The following is a 17,787-nucleotide window of genomic DNA, read 5'->3' as shown; positions in this document are numbered from 1 at the left end:
CCTTACTTGAGAAGAGAAAGGAGTATTTCCTCTGAAACCTCACAGCTCACACTGAGTGACTTGAGAGAGACTGAAGAAGGGGGGAGGGGAGGCTGAAAGATTTCTGAAGAGGGAGGTACAAAAGGGAAGAGGTTAGGCAAAAAGAAGATAACTACCTAATCCATTAGTTATCTAGTATCCATCAAGTATACCCTCCAAATATCATCTATTACATGGGAAATACACATGTTGTGTTTCAGGAAAAAAATGAAACATGTTTAATAATTAAGTTCTCACTAAAATAGTATTCATATTTGGTGAGAAGTTGAAAAAAAGTCCTTTATATCCTGATAAATAAATTTTAAAATATTATTTATTTCCTCTTATTCTCACCCTTTTTTCAATTCTGATTTTTGGTACATATTTTATAATTCATAATATATTAGTATAGTGGCACATTATATAATTTATAAATATAGATATGTATATATAGAGTACAATTTTAGGATATTAAAGCTTAAACTTATATGACACCTTCTACTGGGATACAAGGCCCCTAGTATGTTGGGTGGATCTCTTTGGAAGATTTTTGGGAGGTTATAGACAAGAGACCTTATGTTCCAATGGCATGGCCTTTAAAATTTTAGTATCACCTCCACACTATTCTCAGACCACAAAGTAAGATTTAGAGAGATTTAACTAGTTACTTATTTAATTATTATAATTTTTTTCCCTAACTAGTCACTCCATGACAAAATAGAAATATATTTTAAAGGCAAGAAGATAGGAAAGATCTATGATTTTGTCAGGTCATAGAATTCCCAATGTGGGAATACCCTCCAGTAATATAGAGCAGAACCTCTCCAGCATATCTATGATTTCATTAAGATATGGTAAGGGAACTGCCTGAGTTAAGGCCATATTACTGAAATACCATAGGTTGGCTTTGAACCCAAGTTTCCTGATCCAAATCTAGCCTCTATACATTATGCCATGCTGCTTTCCATATCATATGCAGTACATTCTACTTAAAGATTCTTTATTAAGGCCTTTATTTTGGTATTGATTTTTTTTAAATGGATAAAAGTCTATATTCAACTGCATTATCAAAAGAAATACAATTAGCCTTTTGTATCTCATATACTTTTACAATCTATTTTATTTATATGTGTTTGGCTGGTTCCTTTTTATTGTTGTTCAGTTGTTTCAGTCATGCCTGATTCTTTGTGGCTCCATTTGGAGTTTTCTTGGCAAAGATACTGGAATGGTTTGCCATTTCCTTCTCCAGCTCATTTTATAAATGAGGAACTGAAGCCAACCAACAGGGTAAAATGGGTCATACTGCTAGGAAATATTTGAGGCCAAATTTTAACTCCAGAAGTTTTCCTGACTCCAGACCCCGCACTCTATTCATTGTGCCACCCAGTTACCCCATTGGTTCCTTATTAGACTGTAAACTCCTTGAGGTCAAGGTATGTCTTATTCTCTTTTCCTGGCATCTAGTATGGTGCTTTTCTATACTAAGTGATTAATAATATTTATTGAATTGGATATTCTATTCCCTGATTTGATTATCCTTCCTTTTTTGGTTTCCCTACCCCTATTAAGTTCTGAAGTGTTCTCCATAATTTTCCTCTTCCTTCACATTTTCCCTACTACTTTGAGAGAAAAACCATTGGTAATAGTGAATGTTTCTCAGGAATTTGGTCATTATTAATCACTTTCATAGTGAAAGGCAAAGGTGCTTTTTAGCCATCGTTCAAATATACTCAAATGTACTTTGGTCTCACTAGAGAAGAAAGAGGTTAAATTAAAAGTGAAATAGTAAGTAATCGCCTGCTGGATTAAGATGGGAAAGAGAACAAAATAGCAGCTTGTCTGATGTCCTTATTTGCCAACCTCATTTGTTCTCTTCTTCTTTCTTCCTTATGACCTTCTCCCCAAATCCAGGCTTTTTTTGCAAAGCATGAACAGGGAAAATGAGTAATTGCCATAGGTCTGTCCCAGGAATAAAACATCTTTAACTTATTTGGGAAGTATGAGAATTGTGTGATGAAGAAATATGTGCTAGAAAATATAGCAAGATTATCATCATCATTTCAAAATGTGCTATGTACTCTATGTAGACTGCATATTTACGCATTTTATATTTCTCATAAATAGGAATAACTGAGAAAAAAGTATTTAGACATGCAATATCTTAAATTGTGGCAAATCAGAGATTATTACACACCTATACCTAATTAATGAAAAGTTTTTATCATAGAAACAAAATTAATTATTGTTCTTGGTTTAATTTTTGTTTGTAGGAGATAATTCCTCACATGGCTAAGGAATATGGGTTCCAGTATGAGTTAGTCCAATATAAGTGGCCCCGTTGGCTTCATCGACAAACTGAAAAGCAAAGAATCATTTGGGGTTACAAGATTCTTTTCCTTGATGTTCTTTTTCCACTGGTTGTGGACAAAGTCATTTTTGTTGATGCTGATCAGGTAAGAAATGATATTAAGAACTACTTTGTGAAGCCCTAAAAACTTTAGGACAATTTTATCTAGAGAAGGATCTAATTTTATGTTTCAGATAATTGCTTACCATCTCTGCAACCATTCTGTCTTCATTTATGATTCCTTTCTATTAGTGCCATTGCTATCTGACTAAAAGAGTCAACAGCACACCACCATAAAAAACTCTGTTCATAAAGCCAGCACATGATCAACATGCCATCCCCAATTCCAGTCAAGTTTAACATTTTAAAAATTATCTGCTATCTTAATTTCTTTCCTTAAAAATACTGGCAATTCTTTTCTTCTCTTTATAAATATTAGTATAGTATATATGTAGGGAGCACTCTGAATCCTTTGTATTAAAAGTGTTACATTAACAGAAGAATTATGTTATAATTATATGCATTCATAAAATTTGTGTATGAACCTTTAATTTAAAAGCATTATTTTCACCAATTTATTTTACTTATTTAATTTTTTTTCAATTATACATAAAACATTTTTTTAACATTCATCTATATTATCTTCCTCCATCCCTCTCCTCTCCACTCCTTGAAATCTAAAAGAGGTATTGTTGGGTCAGAGGATAAATATATATATACAAAGGATTTATACACAGTTTTATAGCCCTTTGAGCATAATTCTAAATTGCTCCCTAGAATGATTAGTCCAGTTCACAACTCTTAATAACAGCGTGTCTAAATTTTTCCATGTTCCCCTCAACATTTGTCATTTCTTTTCTGTCATATTAGCCAATCTGATAGGTTCGAGGTGATATCTTAGAATTGTTTTAATTTGCATTTTTCTAATCTATAGTGATATAGAGTATTTTTTCATTTGACTATTAGTAGCTTTGATTTCTTCTCCTGTAAACTACCTGTTCGTGTTTTTTACTATTTATCAATTGACAATTTGTCAATCAGTCTTACAAATTTGACTCAATTTTCTATATATTTGAAAAATGAGGCCTTTATTAGAAAAACTTGATGTAAAAATTTCCCCCATTTTTCTGCTTTCCTTCTAATCATAGTAGCATTGGTTTTCTTTGAGCAAAATACTGTCAAATATAATGTAATCAAAATTATCCATTTCATATCCCCAATTCTCTATCTTTTGTTTGGTTATAAGTTCTTTCCTTATCAATAGGTCTGATAGGTAAAATTGTCATTGTTCCTCCACTTTGCTTATGATATTACCCTTTACATCTAAATTGTGTAGCCCTGGTGATCTTGTCTTATTGTACTGTGTAAGATATTGCTTTCCCTAATTTCTACCATTCTCTTTTCCAGTTTTCCCAGCAATTTTTGTCAAGTAATGACAAATGACAAATCCAAAAGTTTGGATCTTTGGGTTTATCAAACACTAGATTACTATGGTCATTTACTACTGTTTTATTTCACTTGCCCATGACTCTATTTCCTGCCTAATACCAGATTGTTCTGATAATTACCTCTTTGTAATAGTCTGAGATCTAATACTGCTAGACCAACTTCCTTCACTTTTTTTTTCATTGATTCCCTTGATATTCTTGACTTTTCCTGATGGATTTTGTCATTGTTTTTCCTAGCTATATAAAATAATTTTTGGTTGTTTAATTGGTATGGCACTGAATAGATAAATTAATTCAAGTAGAATTGTCATTTTATTATATTGGCTGGCCTATCCATGAGGAATTAGTATTTCTTCAATTGTTTAAATCTGTCTTTGAAGTTTTGTAACCACTCCATAAATTTTGGTACATCGTCTCATTGTTGCCAATCTCTTGGATGTTATTTTTTATTGTTTCTATCATTTGTTCTTTGATCCATTCATTCTTTAAGATAAGATTGTTTGCTTTCCAATTAATTTTTAATGTTTCCTCAGCCTTTTAATGAATATAATTTTTACTGACTTGTAGTCTGAAAAGGATGCATTTAATGTTTTCTGCTTTTTTGCATTAAGTTATGAGGTTTTTATGCCCTAATACAGGGTCAATTGGTGTGAAGGTGCTATATATGTGTGGGATAAAATTCAGTGTGTAATTCTCAGAGTAGTATTTGGCTTGTTAAACCCCAATTTTCAAGGCCCCTTAGTATTACTCTTCCTTAGACTAAAACTGCCTCCTACCCCCAATAAAACTTTTAGTTTTCCTGACCTATTTTCAAAAACATTGAGAATAGTTTATCTGTACCCTGAAAAGAAAGCCAAACTATAAGAAAAACTGAAGGAGAGAAAGTACAGTGAATTTCAAAAATATCTTTTTGTCCTAGACTGGGAATCCCATGATAATCATGGGTTTTTCTTGATCCTGGAGGTCTTTAGGGGTAAGTAATGTTGAAAATCACACTCTCAAGACTGTGAATATCACAGCCCACCTCTTCCCCCCCCCCCATTGTACAGGATTGAACAGAGGGGAAGAGGAGAATCTTGTGTCAGGATTATTATAAGTCTATGGTTGTACCTAGAAGAGAGGACATTTTTGCCCCTAGCAAGCTGCTTGTGTCAGAATCCCTTTTCCTTCCCTTCTCTCCCCTGACCCCTGCTGTCCATTATTTTCTCTGAATAAAGCCCTTTTCTCTGCCAGCATCTTATCAAGTCTCCTGTCTGCTTGTTAGAGTGATTTCTGGGGGTACAAGCCTCTCCAGAATTCCACTCCACACAATATACAACTGAGAAAAAGTTATACTCCTTTCTTTCTCTATTCAGTTTTCCCCAAAGTTCTATGCATCTTCCTAACTTCTTTCTTATCTAGTTTATTTATTTCTGTGACAAGGTCTCCCATTAGTATGATTAATTTTGTTGCCTATTTCTTTCTGTAAGTCATTTAACTTTTCCTTTAAGAATTTGGATACTTTATAAAATTTTGAAAAAAAAAATTTGTATATTATGCCATTTGGGGTAGATTGATATTATTTCATTTTCTGTGATACCTTTTAGCAAAATGTACTTTCCTTGCTTATCATTTTAAATTTAATTTAAATTAGTTCTATTTTTCATTTTGCTCTGTCTGATTGCTACCTCTATTTTTTTTTACCTCAGCTGAAGCACAATAGATTCTGCTCTAGTCCTTTATTTTTACTATATATGTATTTCTCTGTTTTAAGTGTTTTTCATGTAAACAGCATATTGTTGGATTCTGCTATATGCTTCTGTTTCATGGGTGAGCTCCTTCTATTCACATTAATATTATGATTACTGTGTATTTCCATCCACCCTATTTTTCCTTGTTTATCCTTCTCTCTCTTTTTACAATGTTTCTCCTTAAAAAGTCTGTTTTCCTTCTGACTACTGCCTCTCTTAATCCTCACTCCTTTCTATCCTCACTCCCCTTTCTCTTATCCCCTCCCCCTCCTCCTTCCATGTAGGACAAGATAGATCTCAATATTTAACTGAACGTATGTTATACCCTTTTAAAACCAATTCCATTGAGCTGAAGGTTTAAGTATTGTCCATCTCCACCCCCATTTTTCGCTTCACTATAAAAACGCTTCCTTTGGTACCTCTTTTATGTGAGATAAGATGCTCCATTCTTCCTCTACCTTCCTCCTCACAATGCATCAATCTTTCTCATGTCTTTTCATATACATCTATATCTATATCTATATAGATATTCCTTTTAGCTGCCCTAGTAATGATAAAGTTCTTGGGAGTTAAAAGTAACATCTTCCCATGTTGGAGTGTAAACAGCTTAAACTTATTAAATCCCTTCTATTTCTCTTTCCTATTTACCTTTTTATACTTCTCTTGAGCTCCGTTTCTGAAAGTCACATTTTCTGGGGGCAACTGGGTAGCTCAGTGGATTGAAAGCCAGGTCTAGAGAGACAGGAGGTCCTATGTTCAAATATGGCCTCAGACACTTTCCAGCTGTGTGACCCTAGACCCCCATTACCACTCTTCTGCCTTGGAACTAATACCCAGTATTGATTCTAAGATGGAAGGTAAGGGTTAAAAAAAAGTCAAATTTTCTTTCTATTCTGGCTTTTTAATCAGGAATGCTTGAAAGTTCTCTATTTCGTTTGTTATGACTAAAATTCTCTGGAGACTGTATATTAATTTATAGTTATTTTATGAAATAGTAAAAAGTGGGTCAGAAAAAGAAAAGGTATATAGTCACATATCTAACACAAGTTTACTACTTACCTTCCTTCTCCATTCACTCCTGTACTTGCAAGCTTCCTTGACCCATAACCCCATTACATCACTTTTTCTGAGTCTCCCTGATTGGAGAGACTAGACCTTAGTTCCAGTCAGTCTCGTCTTCTGGACATGGGACAGGAGGCAAGTGACTTCTGTGCTGTCAAGAGTCATGTGGGATAAGAGGCAAGTGAATACCGCAGCACCAGGGCCTTGGACCTTGTTCTTATTCCAGTCAAATGGAGGGGGGGGGGGGGGAGACCGAAATGGATTTTCAAATTCAAAATGAAACTTTCCTTTTAGAAAGGAAAGAGGGGTACAAATCTATGTTAAATTCTCACATTAAATATTCACTTTTTCCCCTGAAGAATTATACTCTATTTTCCTGGATAGGTTATTCTTATTGTAATCTTAGCTCCTTTATCTTCAGGAATATTATATTCCTAGTCCTCCAATCTTTTGTATAAACTGCTAAACCTTGTGTGATAGTGACTATGGCTCCAAGAATTATTTCTTTCTGGCTGCTTACAATATTTTCTCCTTGACCTGGAAGTTCTGGAATTGGGCTTTAACATTACAAGGAATTTTCCTTTTGGGATTGCTTTCCAAGTGGTGATCAGTGAATTCTTTTCATTTTTATTTTAGCCTCTAGTTCTAAGATATCAGGGCAGTTTTCCTAGATAATTTCTTGAACTATGATGAATATTCTCTTTTTTTAATCATGACTTTCAGAGAAAGGTCCAATAATTCTTAAATTATTTTCCTGGTCAGTTTCTTTTTAGATGAGATATTTCACATTTTCTTAATTTTTTTCATTCTTCTAACTTTATTTTATTGTTTATTGATGTGTCAAGGAGTCATCAGATTCCAGTTGCCCAATTATAATTTTTATGGAATTAATTTTCTTTAGTGAGCTTTTGTAACTCCTTTTCCATTTGCCCAGTTCTTTTTTTAAGAAACTCATTTCGTCAGTGAAATTGTGTACCTTTTTTTCCCCATTTGACCAGTTTTGTTTTCTTAAAGAGTTCTTGACAGTGAATTTTTGTGCTTCTAACCATTTAGTCAATTCTGTTTTTTAAGGTATTATTTTCTTTTATTATTCATTCTCTTTTCACATTTTTGTGTCTCTTTTACTACGTTCTTAGGTCACTTTTATTTTTTTTCCAATTTTTTCTCTACCTCTCTTATTTAGTTTTTAAAATCAATTTTTAGCTCTTCCAGAATTCTTATTGGACTTGTGTTCAATTCACATTTTGACTTTGATTTCTTCTTCTGAGTTTATATCTTGATCTTCTCTTAATATCATAGCAACTTTTTTTGATCAGGTATTTTGTTTTATCATTTGCTCATTTTCAGCCTATTTCTTGACTCCTAACTTTATATTAAAATTGGATTCTGATTTTGGAGGTTCTGTTTTCAGGGGTAGTTATGGGGAATCTATAAATTTTTGATGCTTTAAAGATGGTATTATCTAAGGAGAGATGTGGTTATTTCTTTCCTGGCCCATGCTCTGGTCTTTGCTAAAGAAGAGACTTTGCTCTTACAAACTGAGGTATGAATTCTACATAACTTAGGCCTCTCTTCCCCCAAAGGGGAGCAAACACCCTGGGGCACTGTGACAAGCACAGACCTCTATGAGACCTCTGACCCACTTCCCCAGAACAGGAAGAAAACTGATATATGACACCTATAAAATCAAAATAATATGTATTAAGGAAGGAACTACAAGAACATGTAGAGCAAACTAGCCCAATGCCAAAAAGTTCAAATCTTTAAGATGGCAAGCAGCTGCATAAATATTTTTCTAACTAGGGAAGGTGGGAAAGGGGGCTGGATGGGGAAGATTCAGGAAGGGATCTGGATGTAACATACATAGGCAGAGAGTTCCAGGAATGGGAGTGATGGATTGCCAGGCACAAGAGGGGGAGGGAGGGGGAGATTACCACCAAGTACAAAGGTTCTTTGGAACATATTGGAATACATTAACATTCTTTAGCATGATAAGCAAGTGTTAAATAATCAGGTTCCTAGACTTTAGAATACAAAAAAATATATAGAATTAACACCAGTGGTTGCCTCATCAAGTTAAACTATAATAATAAACAGTTCCAAAATGACAGCTAACAGAAACAGAGAATCTCGGCCCAAAACTATTTTTGAGAAATGCAAGGTCACTTAGTCATCTCATCTCAGAAACCATGAGCTACTGGTTGGTGGGACCTGAGTCCAATCAAGTATCTCAGGACTAAGAGGTCTGTATGAGATGGTTTCCATGGTCACGGACATGCTAAGGTTATTCTTGCTCATTCTCTATGGTTGCCACTCTGTGTCTTTAGTAATTGGAGTTAGTTTCTCACAGTGTCGTTATCTACATAATTAAGCAAATTAAGATAATTAGTATATACATTTTCTCACTCTCTTGAACTTATAAATGCTTGTACTTTTCTTGGCCCTGGAACCAGGCTCCCTGCTCTCCTACAGTCATAAGTGCTGGTGTTCCTTTCTGCCTTGGAACTGAGTCCAGGGCCCCTGCTCTTTTGTGAGAGACCACAAATTCTTTTCTCTGCCCTGGAACTGGGACCAGGAAATCTTCTCCCCTGCAGCTCCAAGTGCTAGTGTTTCCTTTTCAATCTGAAACTGTAACCTGGAACTATATATAAGGAATGCCATTGAACCCACTGCCAGAAAAGGGTCCCCTATAATCTCTTTCTGACCAGTAGTCTAACCCCCTTATCATCGATGGGCTGAGAGTTCTGAAATTTGCTTCTGTCTCCTCTTTCAGCTACTTGCAAGACTTTCTACTGGACAAAAGGCCTGACTGCCACCCAGGTGTGACAGACCTGACAGACCTTTCCGGCTGACCTACTAAGTTGTCTTTGGTTGGAAAATTATTTCACTACTGACCTTTTGTCATTCTATAATTTGATTTGAGAAGTTATTTTGAAGTTGTTTGGATAGCAATGATTGGGGAATGCATATGAGTTCCTGACTCTACCATCTTGGCTCCACACTATTAAAAATATTCTTCAAGTTCTGTATTAGAATTCATTGCCTTCTAAATTCTGTAAAATCTTTCTATATTGATTTTATTTTTTATAATATTTCCCAAAGGAAAAATAATTGAACTTCCACACCTTTTAATAACTAAATATGAGTCCACATTGTAGCTTATTACTATAATAATAATGTTAGTCTAAGAAAAGTGTTATAATGGTATTTGATGGAGTAAAGTTTTCCAGCATTGTTTGGTCCAACATTTGTCTTCACCTTACTCCCTTATATAATTCTTTCTTTCTATAGCAAAAGAGTTAAGACAGAATAAAAGGAAATCATGAAAATCCATTTAAGACAGTCAGTAAACTTTTTATTTTTGAATTAGCCTGAAAAGAATTTATTTATATGAAATATGCAGTATTATATAAAATATCTTTGAAGCACCAGTTCTTTCAGTATAAGAATAAGACCTATGTGCTTCATTATTTTCAGTTCTTTCTCAACATGTATTTGCTATCTTATATGTATAGCCTAATATCTTTGAATTTTATTTTCTTGAAAAACAATAGAAAAAATTCAGAATTCATTTGTCACATGAAGAATGGTTGGAAATTTTTTTTTAAAAAGCAAATTTAAGATTAAGGTAAAGAAAAATGTCCTCACAGTTTGAGCAACCAGAAGGGACTGGGTTATCTCTGTAAAATAGTGGATTCTCTGTTACCAGAAGTCAACTAGAGACCAAATGACTACTTAACTGGGAGGTTATAGAGAGGATTCTTTTTCAGGAATGAATTGAACTAAATGACCTCTGCGATCCCTTCCATTTCTTATATCTTAAGATATTTTAACTGACTCAGAAAGGTTAGGCACTTGGAATATTTGTAAAAACTGAATTTACATGATTTATTTTTCTGTGTAAAGTCTCTTAATACAAGATGATTTCCAATGCAGGTGTACAAGTCAGTATTGTGCTTTAGTTTTCAATAGATGTTTAATTTTTTTTTTTATTTTCTAGATTGTGAGAACAGATCTAAAAGAGCTTAGAGATTTTGATCTTGGTGGAGCACCATATGGTTACACACCATTTTGTGATAGTCGCACTGAAATGGATGGATACCGTTTCTGGAAATCAGGATATTGGGCTTCACATCTGGTAAGAAGAAAATACCATATCAGGTAAGAAAATGTGTAGTTTTTAATCTTTCATCAATACCTAATTTATTTAGTTAGTGATTTTTCTATTGACTGGGAGATATATGGAAAAAATATACACATATTATTACCAAATTCTTACTTTGCTCTATTTACTGATGCCTTAAATCTCAGCTCCTCCATTAGCAGAATCAGGGCATTTTGGACTCATTATATTTCTCATGAAGATATTATACCCCATAATTAATAGGACATAGATTTAGAGCACACACACACCCCTTATAGTTGAACAAACTGAGGCTCAGAGATGTTGTTAAAAATGACTTGCCCACCCATCAAATAAGTGTCTTAAGACAAGATTTGAATCCAAATCTTTTAACCCAAAGCTTAGTGCCCTATCCAGAGCACAGAAAAAAGTAAGGTATCACTTAATCCAGTTGAAATTCAAAGAAACGTTAAGAAAAGACTGTGAGAGCCTAGAATCTCTAGACCTAAGTAAGCTCCATGTTTATAAATAATAACAACATAGACTTAAGGAATATTTCTTTTTCAGTGCCTTGTATGTTGTGGATCTCAAGAAATTCAGAAAAATTGCAGCTGGAGACAGACTTAGAGGTCAGTATCAGGCTCTTAGTCAAGATCCAAACAGTCTGTCCAACCTAGATCAGGTATGTATGTTAATAAATTATATCCAGATTTAGTTATGCTATGTGGTGTTTGTCATTTTATTGATCTAGTCAGAGCAAAATATATCATTTCAAAGAACGCACCCAAAATCTTTTTTTAAAATAGATGCAGTGTAATATAGTGAATACAGAGATATCCTTGGATTTAGGAAAATCTATGTTCAAGCCCCACCTCTGTCAGACTCCATGACACTGGGGAAATCACTGGATAGCTCTGGTCCTAGAAAAGTCTAAGTTGATTAATGGCAGAAAAAGTATGAGTCTGCCTTATTAGAAGTTTTCCTCACTAGTATTATTACATGGAATGTTAAATCTGATTTTTAAAAATATAAAAATTTGAAAAAAATACAAAAATTTGAGTGGAAAATAACTATAATTATACCCAGATCTGGCTAAGTTCTGATTGAAAAGATTTGTTGAGAAAATTAACTAATTGGGGCTAGACAGTAAAAGGAAGAATATTACAGTGGGGGAGGGTGCCTTTTACCAAGGATATCCTCCCTCCTTTAGTCTGACCCCATATTTTGAAATCTAATGATGTTCATTGGATTTTCTTTTAAGCTTTGTAGTTATTTCAGTTTCTCCTGGCTTATGCTTTTAAATTTATCACTGTTATATACCAATTTGAGGAGAACATACTAATTTCTCATGTTTATCCATTTCACTTTGCTTTAAATTAAATGTTTTTTTTTAAACCTAAATACAATGAAACCTGATTACTTCCTACTTCCTCCAAACTCTTTGGGGACATAGCCTCCAACCTCTGCCTGTTTTATGTCTTTTGTGAGTCATCAGACCCATAGTTGAGCCCATCTTACTAGCCAGCACACGCTGTAGCCAGTCCAAGTTGTCTTTGGCGACTGCTTCTTCCCGAGCACCACTCTCCCATTGTGTGGGATAGGATGACAAAAATCTTACACCTGTCATGATCTGGCAGCTAGGAGCAGTCATGAAGACCATTTTGGAGCTTCATTTTAGTGAGGTTAGAGGGCTAAGATGAAACTTACCCTGTTGTAGTGTAATTGCTTCTCTCCCTACATATTTTTGTATCTATGCAAATATCATATCCTTCCAGTATACTAGAACTGTATTAATTTTTACCAGAGTTTCCTCAGTATCTAGAACATATGGATATTTAGTAAATTTTAAGTTTCTGAGGGGATTAGCCAAAGCTATTAGAAAAGACTGGCTTATTCCAAAATACTGATAAAACCCAGAATTCTGGGAAAGCAGAAGTCTAGAATTATCAAATACTAGAAATTTTAGAAGTAAAAGATTCTTGTATCAATGACATTCAGATTTGCAAAAATTAAACGTGGCATATGTGAACTAATCATGAGTTTTAATTTGCTGTTCAGTTGTCAGTGCACACTTGCCTATTACCATGTGTGATGTGCTGCTGTTCACTGTATAACCAAAAGCTGTGTTAGAGATTTGTTCTTAAAGAGCCCTTAACAAAATGAAAACCAGAAAGAATATTACAGTTGGAAATACTGCCTGTGCAAAAAAAAAAAAAGATTTTAAAAGTTTCATATAATTGAGCAGCATGAATGTGGTCATGGTAACTAAAACAAGATTGGAATTTGGATTGCCTGACTCTATCATATCATATTATGAGACACATGGATCAGCTTTTTGTATGAGCAGAAGTGTTCATGTGAGAGAATGAAGTGTCTTTTAGCTATATGGACTGAAGTTTGCAATGAAAAATACAAAAACACTTTTCTCTTGACTGAGCAGCCATTAAGACAAAAGCTTCTATTTCATTTAAAGGTGGGGGGAGGATGGAAATGAAGTAGACTGTAGAAACTCTTACTGTGAGTTTTGGTTGATTCAATTGCTTTAAAAATAAACTTTAGTTGTTTAACATTAAAATAACTAGAGAAAACCCAGGGCAGAAGAGGTTTGTACCTACATATCCAGTGTAATATTTATTTGGAAAGGAAATAGGATTTTTGGAAAACAGGAGGATAATGGGAGGTTTGTAGCAGGGTATGGAGGAGGTTGAGGGAAGAGAGGGTATATAGCTTGGTGAGGCAAGGGAGGCAGATGCCCCCTGCTGAAAGGAAACACCAAGCAAGAGTCAATGCAAAACACGAATCACACAGAATCACTATATTAAATAATGTTTGATTCAGAAAATGAAGAAGACCAAGAAGAGCATGCCACTCTAGACTGGCTGAACAAGTTCCTCTCTCCTCCCACACCAGGAAGCAAGTCCCCACCCAGTAGGCAGGAAGTGCTAGTCATAAGACCCAAGTGCCATTCCCAATTGCCCCTTCCCCCACAAACTGTCAGTCTAATTTCCTTTCCACAATTGTGCCCATTTTTCCAATCCTATTTCCTTTCCCAATAAATATTACAGTTTTTGGCAGAGCCAGCTAGGTTTTCCAACCTATTTTGTCAAGAATTTGAAAAAATCAGGCCTGCATACATTTCAAAAGCCTGTGTGACTGTGAAAAGTAACCATTTTGAGAGCAGTGCTGAGTGCAACTAATCTGCCTTGTGATACCACACCCAAAAGAAACCCTTCCTCCTGAAGGGAGGAGGCGACTCTTAAAGGGCCAGACTTAAAAACATTTTTTTTCTGTTGCAAAAAAATTTTCAAGATACAAAATGGCAAAGAAACTATTACTTGCCATGGATTATCTAGCCTGGATTGCATATTTCTTGTATATGTTTTACAATTTATTTTTTGTCACAATTCCGGATTATATTTATTTTCTGCTTAGCATCTATGAAACATTGCAATGGCTGAATATAAGTATGTATCGCCTGATTTCATTCATTCCCACATATGCTGGAGCATTATTCGTAGTAACCAAATTATACTATGCCCTAAAAATAGATGTGCATCTAATTTTGGGAAAAAAGCAAAAGAGAATGAAATGGCTGTGACGATTTTAGCCATAAAAGAGGAGATGATGCAACTAAAGGAAATGATGAAGCAACTGAGTGAAGAGATACAATGTGGCAAAGGTATTAACACACAACAAGACATACCTAAAAAGAACAATGTAGTTCAGCAAGAAAATACAGATGGGGCTGAAGGAGGAATACCAATATTGCCACTAAGAGATCAAACAAGCCTACAACCAGATAGTGGTATAATTCATATTAAAACACATAAGCCATTTACAACAGCTGACCTTGAAAGTCTGAAAAGACAGATGCCTTCCTGGTTTTCAGAACCAATGAAATGTTTAAAAGAATTTAAAAGAGCAATTAGGCTTTATGATCCAGATTTCCAGGACACTGAAATTCTTCTCTCAGAATTATTTTCAAAAAGGGAAAAACAACAATTCATTGATGAAACAAGAAACAATCCAAATTTAACATCATGGCCAAAAGAAGGAACAGACTTAGAGTTATCTAATAATGAAAATCTACGTTATCTAAGAAAGGCCAGAGAAGATCTATTAGAGGCAATGAAAAGTTTTTCAAAAAGACCAGGTACTTGGGGAAAATTTGAAAAATTGAGGCAGGACAGTGGGGAACATCCATCAAAGTTCCTCGATAGAGTTATTGAAGTAGCAGAGGATGTGCTTGGATTTGAAAATTTAACTGAACAAAATCTCCAACACATAAGGAGACAATTTGTGAAAGGCAGTAACACACCTATTAGATCATATTTTAAACTTCAATGCCCAGATTGGGAAACACTAAGTCTGGAAGATTTAAGAAAAACTGCAACTTACATATTTTCAGGTCATAAAGAAATGCTAGAGGAAAAGGATGAAATAATAAAAGACCTTAAAGCCAAGCTCAAGGTGGCAAATAGCTCAAGTAAATATAAAGAAATTGAAGAAATAAAAAATCTAGCCACTCTGCAATCGTACAAACCCATAAGAAATTACACACAATGCAATCAAAGGAGAAATTTATCCAGATATTTCCTCTGTGGAAAAATGGGTCACATGGTTCGAGACTGTTATTTAAAGGCACAATTATTCCAAGCTAATAACAAAGGTCTTGGAAAAGCAATGTAAAATATAGCAGCAATAATACACAAACAAATACAAAATGTTGTGATTGTAATTGCAAGAAATCATTGCAAGCACCAAATTTAGAAACCATGGAGAGGTACATCCAACAAGGAGCGAAACCACGTTATTCGCAAATAGTCTCAGGTGCTGCCAAACAAAGTCAGTTATGAAGCCAGGTACATGGGGTAACATCAAAAAGGAAAAGGGAAAAATGAAAAGGAAGGAGACTGCATGCAAATAGAACTTGGAGTTCCAAAAGCACAAAATAAAACTAAAGAACAGATAGAAGAAGAAATCCAATTAGATAATGATGTAACAGAGATTAAAGAGAAAATTTTTGGAACAGTGGAACAATCTACAAAGAAAGAGGAAGAAACAGAACTGGCAACAGTCTGTAATACACAAACTACAAATGAATTAAGTGAAGCACATGAGCTAACAACAGAAGGGTCCAATGAGGAGGAAAATGCAATAACAGAGATCATTCAAATTAGCAGACCTCCTGGAGACAATGACATGGAAAGCAGGGATTATATTACAAAAGAAAATACCAATGATATAATAGAAAAGTCAACTTTAAATCCATATGCAGAAGAATTCCAACCAATAGTAAATGCACAAGAAAAAGCAAGTCCCCACCCGATAGACAGGAAGTGCTAGTCACAAGATCCCACTGCCACTCCCAGTTGCCCCTTCCCCCACAAACTGTCAGTCTAATTTCCTTTCCACACCAGATATTTTGAAGAAATTTAAGAAGATGGACACACTGATCAACACATTTTTAATGAGTGTCAATCAGGCTTACTCTAGAAAAGAATGCCTTCCAGAACTTAGATTTCTAAAAAGAAGAGAACTCAACCTTTTTTTAGCTCAATGGACAGGCCTAGAGACCAAAAGTTCTAGGTTTAAATGTGGCCTCAGACACTTTCTAGCTTCATAACCCTGTATGAGTCATTTAACCACAGTTGCCTGGTCCTCACTGCTCTTCTGCTTTGGAACCAATATTTAATATAGATTCTAAGACAAAAGGTTTAGAGTTGGGTTTTTTAAGTGTCTAAGGAAGACCTAATTTTTTTTTATTGGAAGGTAATACAAAAGGGTATTTAAAATTAAAACCAATGCTTGTTTATTAGTCTCAAAATCCTTAGGCTATGAGAGGCTACAACGTTGATCCCTTCCAGGTCCTTGGTGATGAAATAAGAAAGCATGGATGACTAAAGGTGTTTTCAAAGTTCAAGTTGTTTTAGCCTACCTTTTGAAAAACATTGCAAAAACAATATCACATTTAAATTACTGAATTTAAATAATGCCCCAGGTTTTCCAACTACACTTGGGTCATTATATGAAAATGTAACATTAAAATTCACTAAGATGCGGTGTTCTCTATTTCTACCAGTGTTAGTATGAAATTTTAAAGGAAGAGATGATAGTTTAGTCTACTGCTAAAATATTTTAAATGACTTTAACTATATTTTCATTACATTCTCAGTGACATCTTACCTAAATAAAATATTCAATCATTTTTTATTTTTAAACTTTGGTTTCTATACTATTTTGCTTTTCTTATTTTGTAATAAATGAATACAAAATATATTTTGTTGCTATTTTATGATAATAAACAAAAACATTTAAATGTTTTTCAATACATATTTCTATTGTTTTGGAACCAATTACCATATTTTTCATATAATTATGACTTTAAATAGTCAGAATCTGAATTATGTGATCACTTGACAAGATTAATTATTTATCCTATTTAGGATTTAGCTACACCTCAAATATCAATCCCTCTCAATGCCCTCACAAATGTATCACAATTCTCTCTATATATCTTCTCTCTAATATAGCTCTTATTGTGTATAGGGGTCCAAGTAGCATGGTTACACTGTCCTTAACTTGTTAGAATGATTTTGGCAAACCTTTTCCATTTTTTGTCCATTTTTTCCTTGAATACTCCAGGGATGACTTTGTTTTATTCAGTATCTTGCCAGACTTTCTTTAAACTGGTTTACACTCCATTACATTTCTTTGCTTGATGAAACAAAATTTCTCAAACTTGTTCATCAGCCTTCATAAAACTTTGCAAAGGATTTTTTCTTCTAACCTTATCTTGTATTTCAGCAGCCATCTCTCTTATTTAAGCAAGTGAATGAGAACTTTGCTGACCATGATGCTTTTAGGGCTCTTTAGATGTCCCTGTCATGGTAATTGATTTACACTGGTTAAACTTTCAAATAAAATTATTATTGTGTCAGTGTCATTTCTGACATCCATTTCTTATTTTTTTTATTTTCAGTTATTTGTTTAAATGGTTCAGGACTTAAATGTTTCAGTTGTACATGATATGGTTTTCTCATTATTATTCTACTTGTT

At 34.3% G+C, this 17,787-nt stretch overlaps 1 protein-coding gene across 5 annotated transcripts in view; it reads left to right on the top strand.

Moving 5' to 3' along the window:
• UGGT2 (UDP-glucose glycoprotein glucosyltransferase 2) overlaps window positions 1–17,787 on the top strand; it is a 245,742-nt gene that overhangs the window by 202,754 nt on the left and 25,201 nt on the right. For 3 of the 5 annotated variants that reach the window (XM_001377357.5, XM_056807709.1, XM_056807710.1), the window contains 3 exons: window positions 2,289–2,471; window positions 10,606–10,766; window positions 11,296–11,410. In XM_001377357.5, coding sequence (XP_001377394.4) covers window positions 2,289–2,471; window positions 10,606–10,766; window positions 11,296–11,410 — 459 coding nt within the window. Of the gene's footprint in view, window positions 1–2,288; window positions 2,472–10,605; window positions 10,767–11,295; window positions 11,411–17,787 lie in introns of those variants that run through there. The other 2 variants (XR_008914063.1, XR_008914061.1) reach the window with 1 other exon arrangement.

The sequence above is a fragment of the Monodelphis domestica genome, chromosome 8 (genome assembly GCF_027887165.1).
Source record: "Monodelphis domestica isolate mMonDom1 chromosome 8, mMonDom1.pri, whole genome shotgun sequence".
In the NCBI taxonomy this organism is placed as follows: domain Eukaryota; kingdom Metazoa; phylum Chordata; class Mammalia; order Didelphimorphia; family Didelphidae; genus Monodelphis; species Monodelphis domestica.
This window is presented reverse-complemented; position numbering and strand designations above follow the sequence as displayed.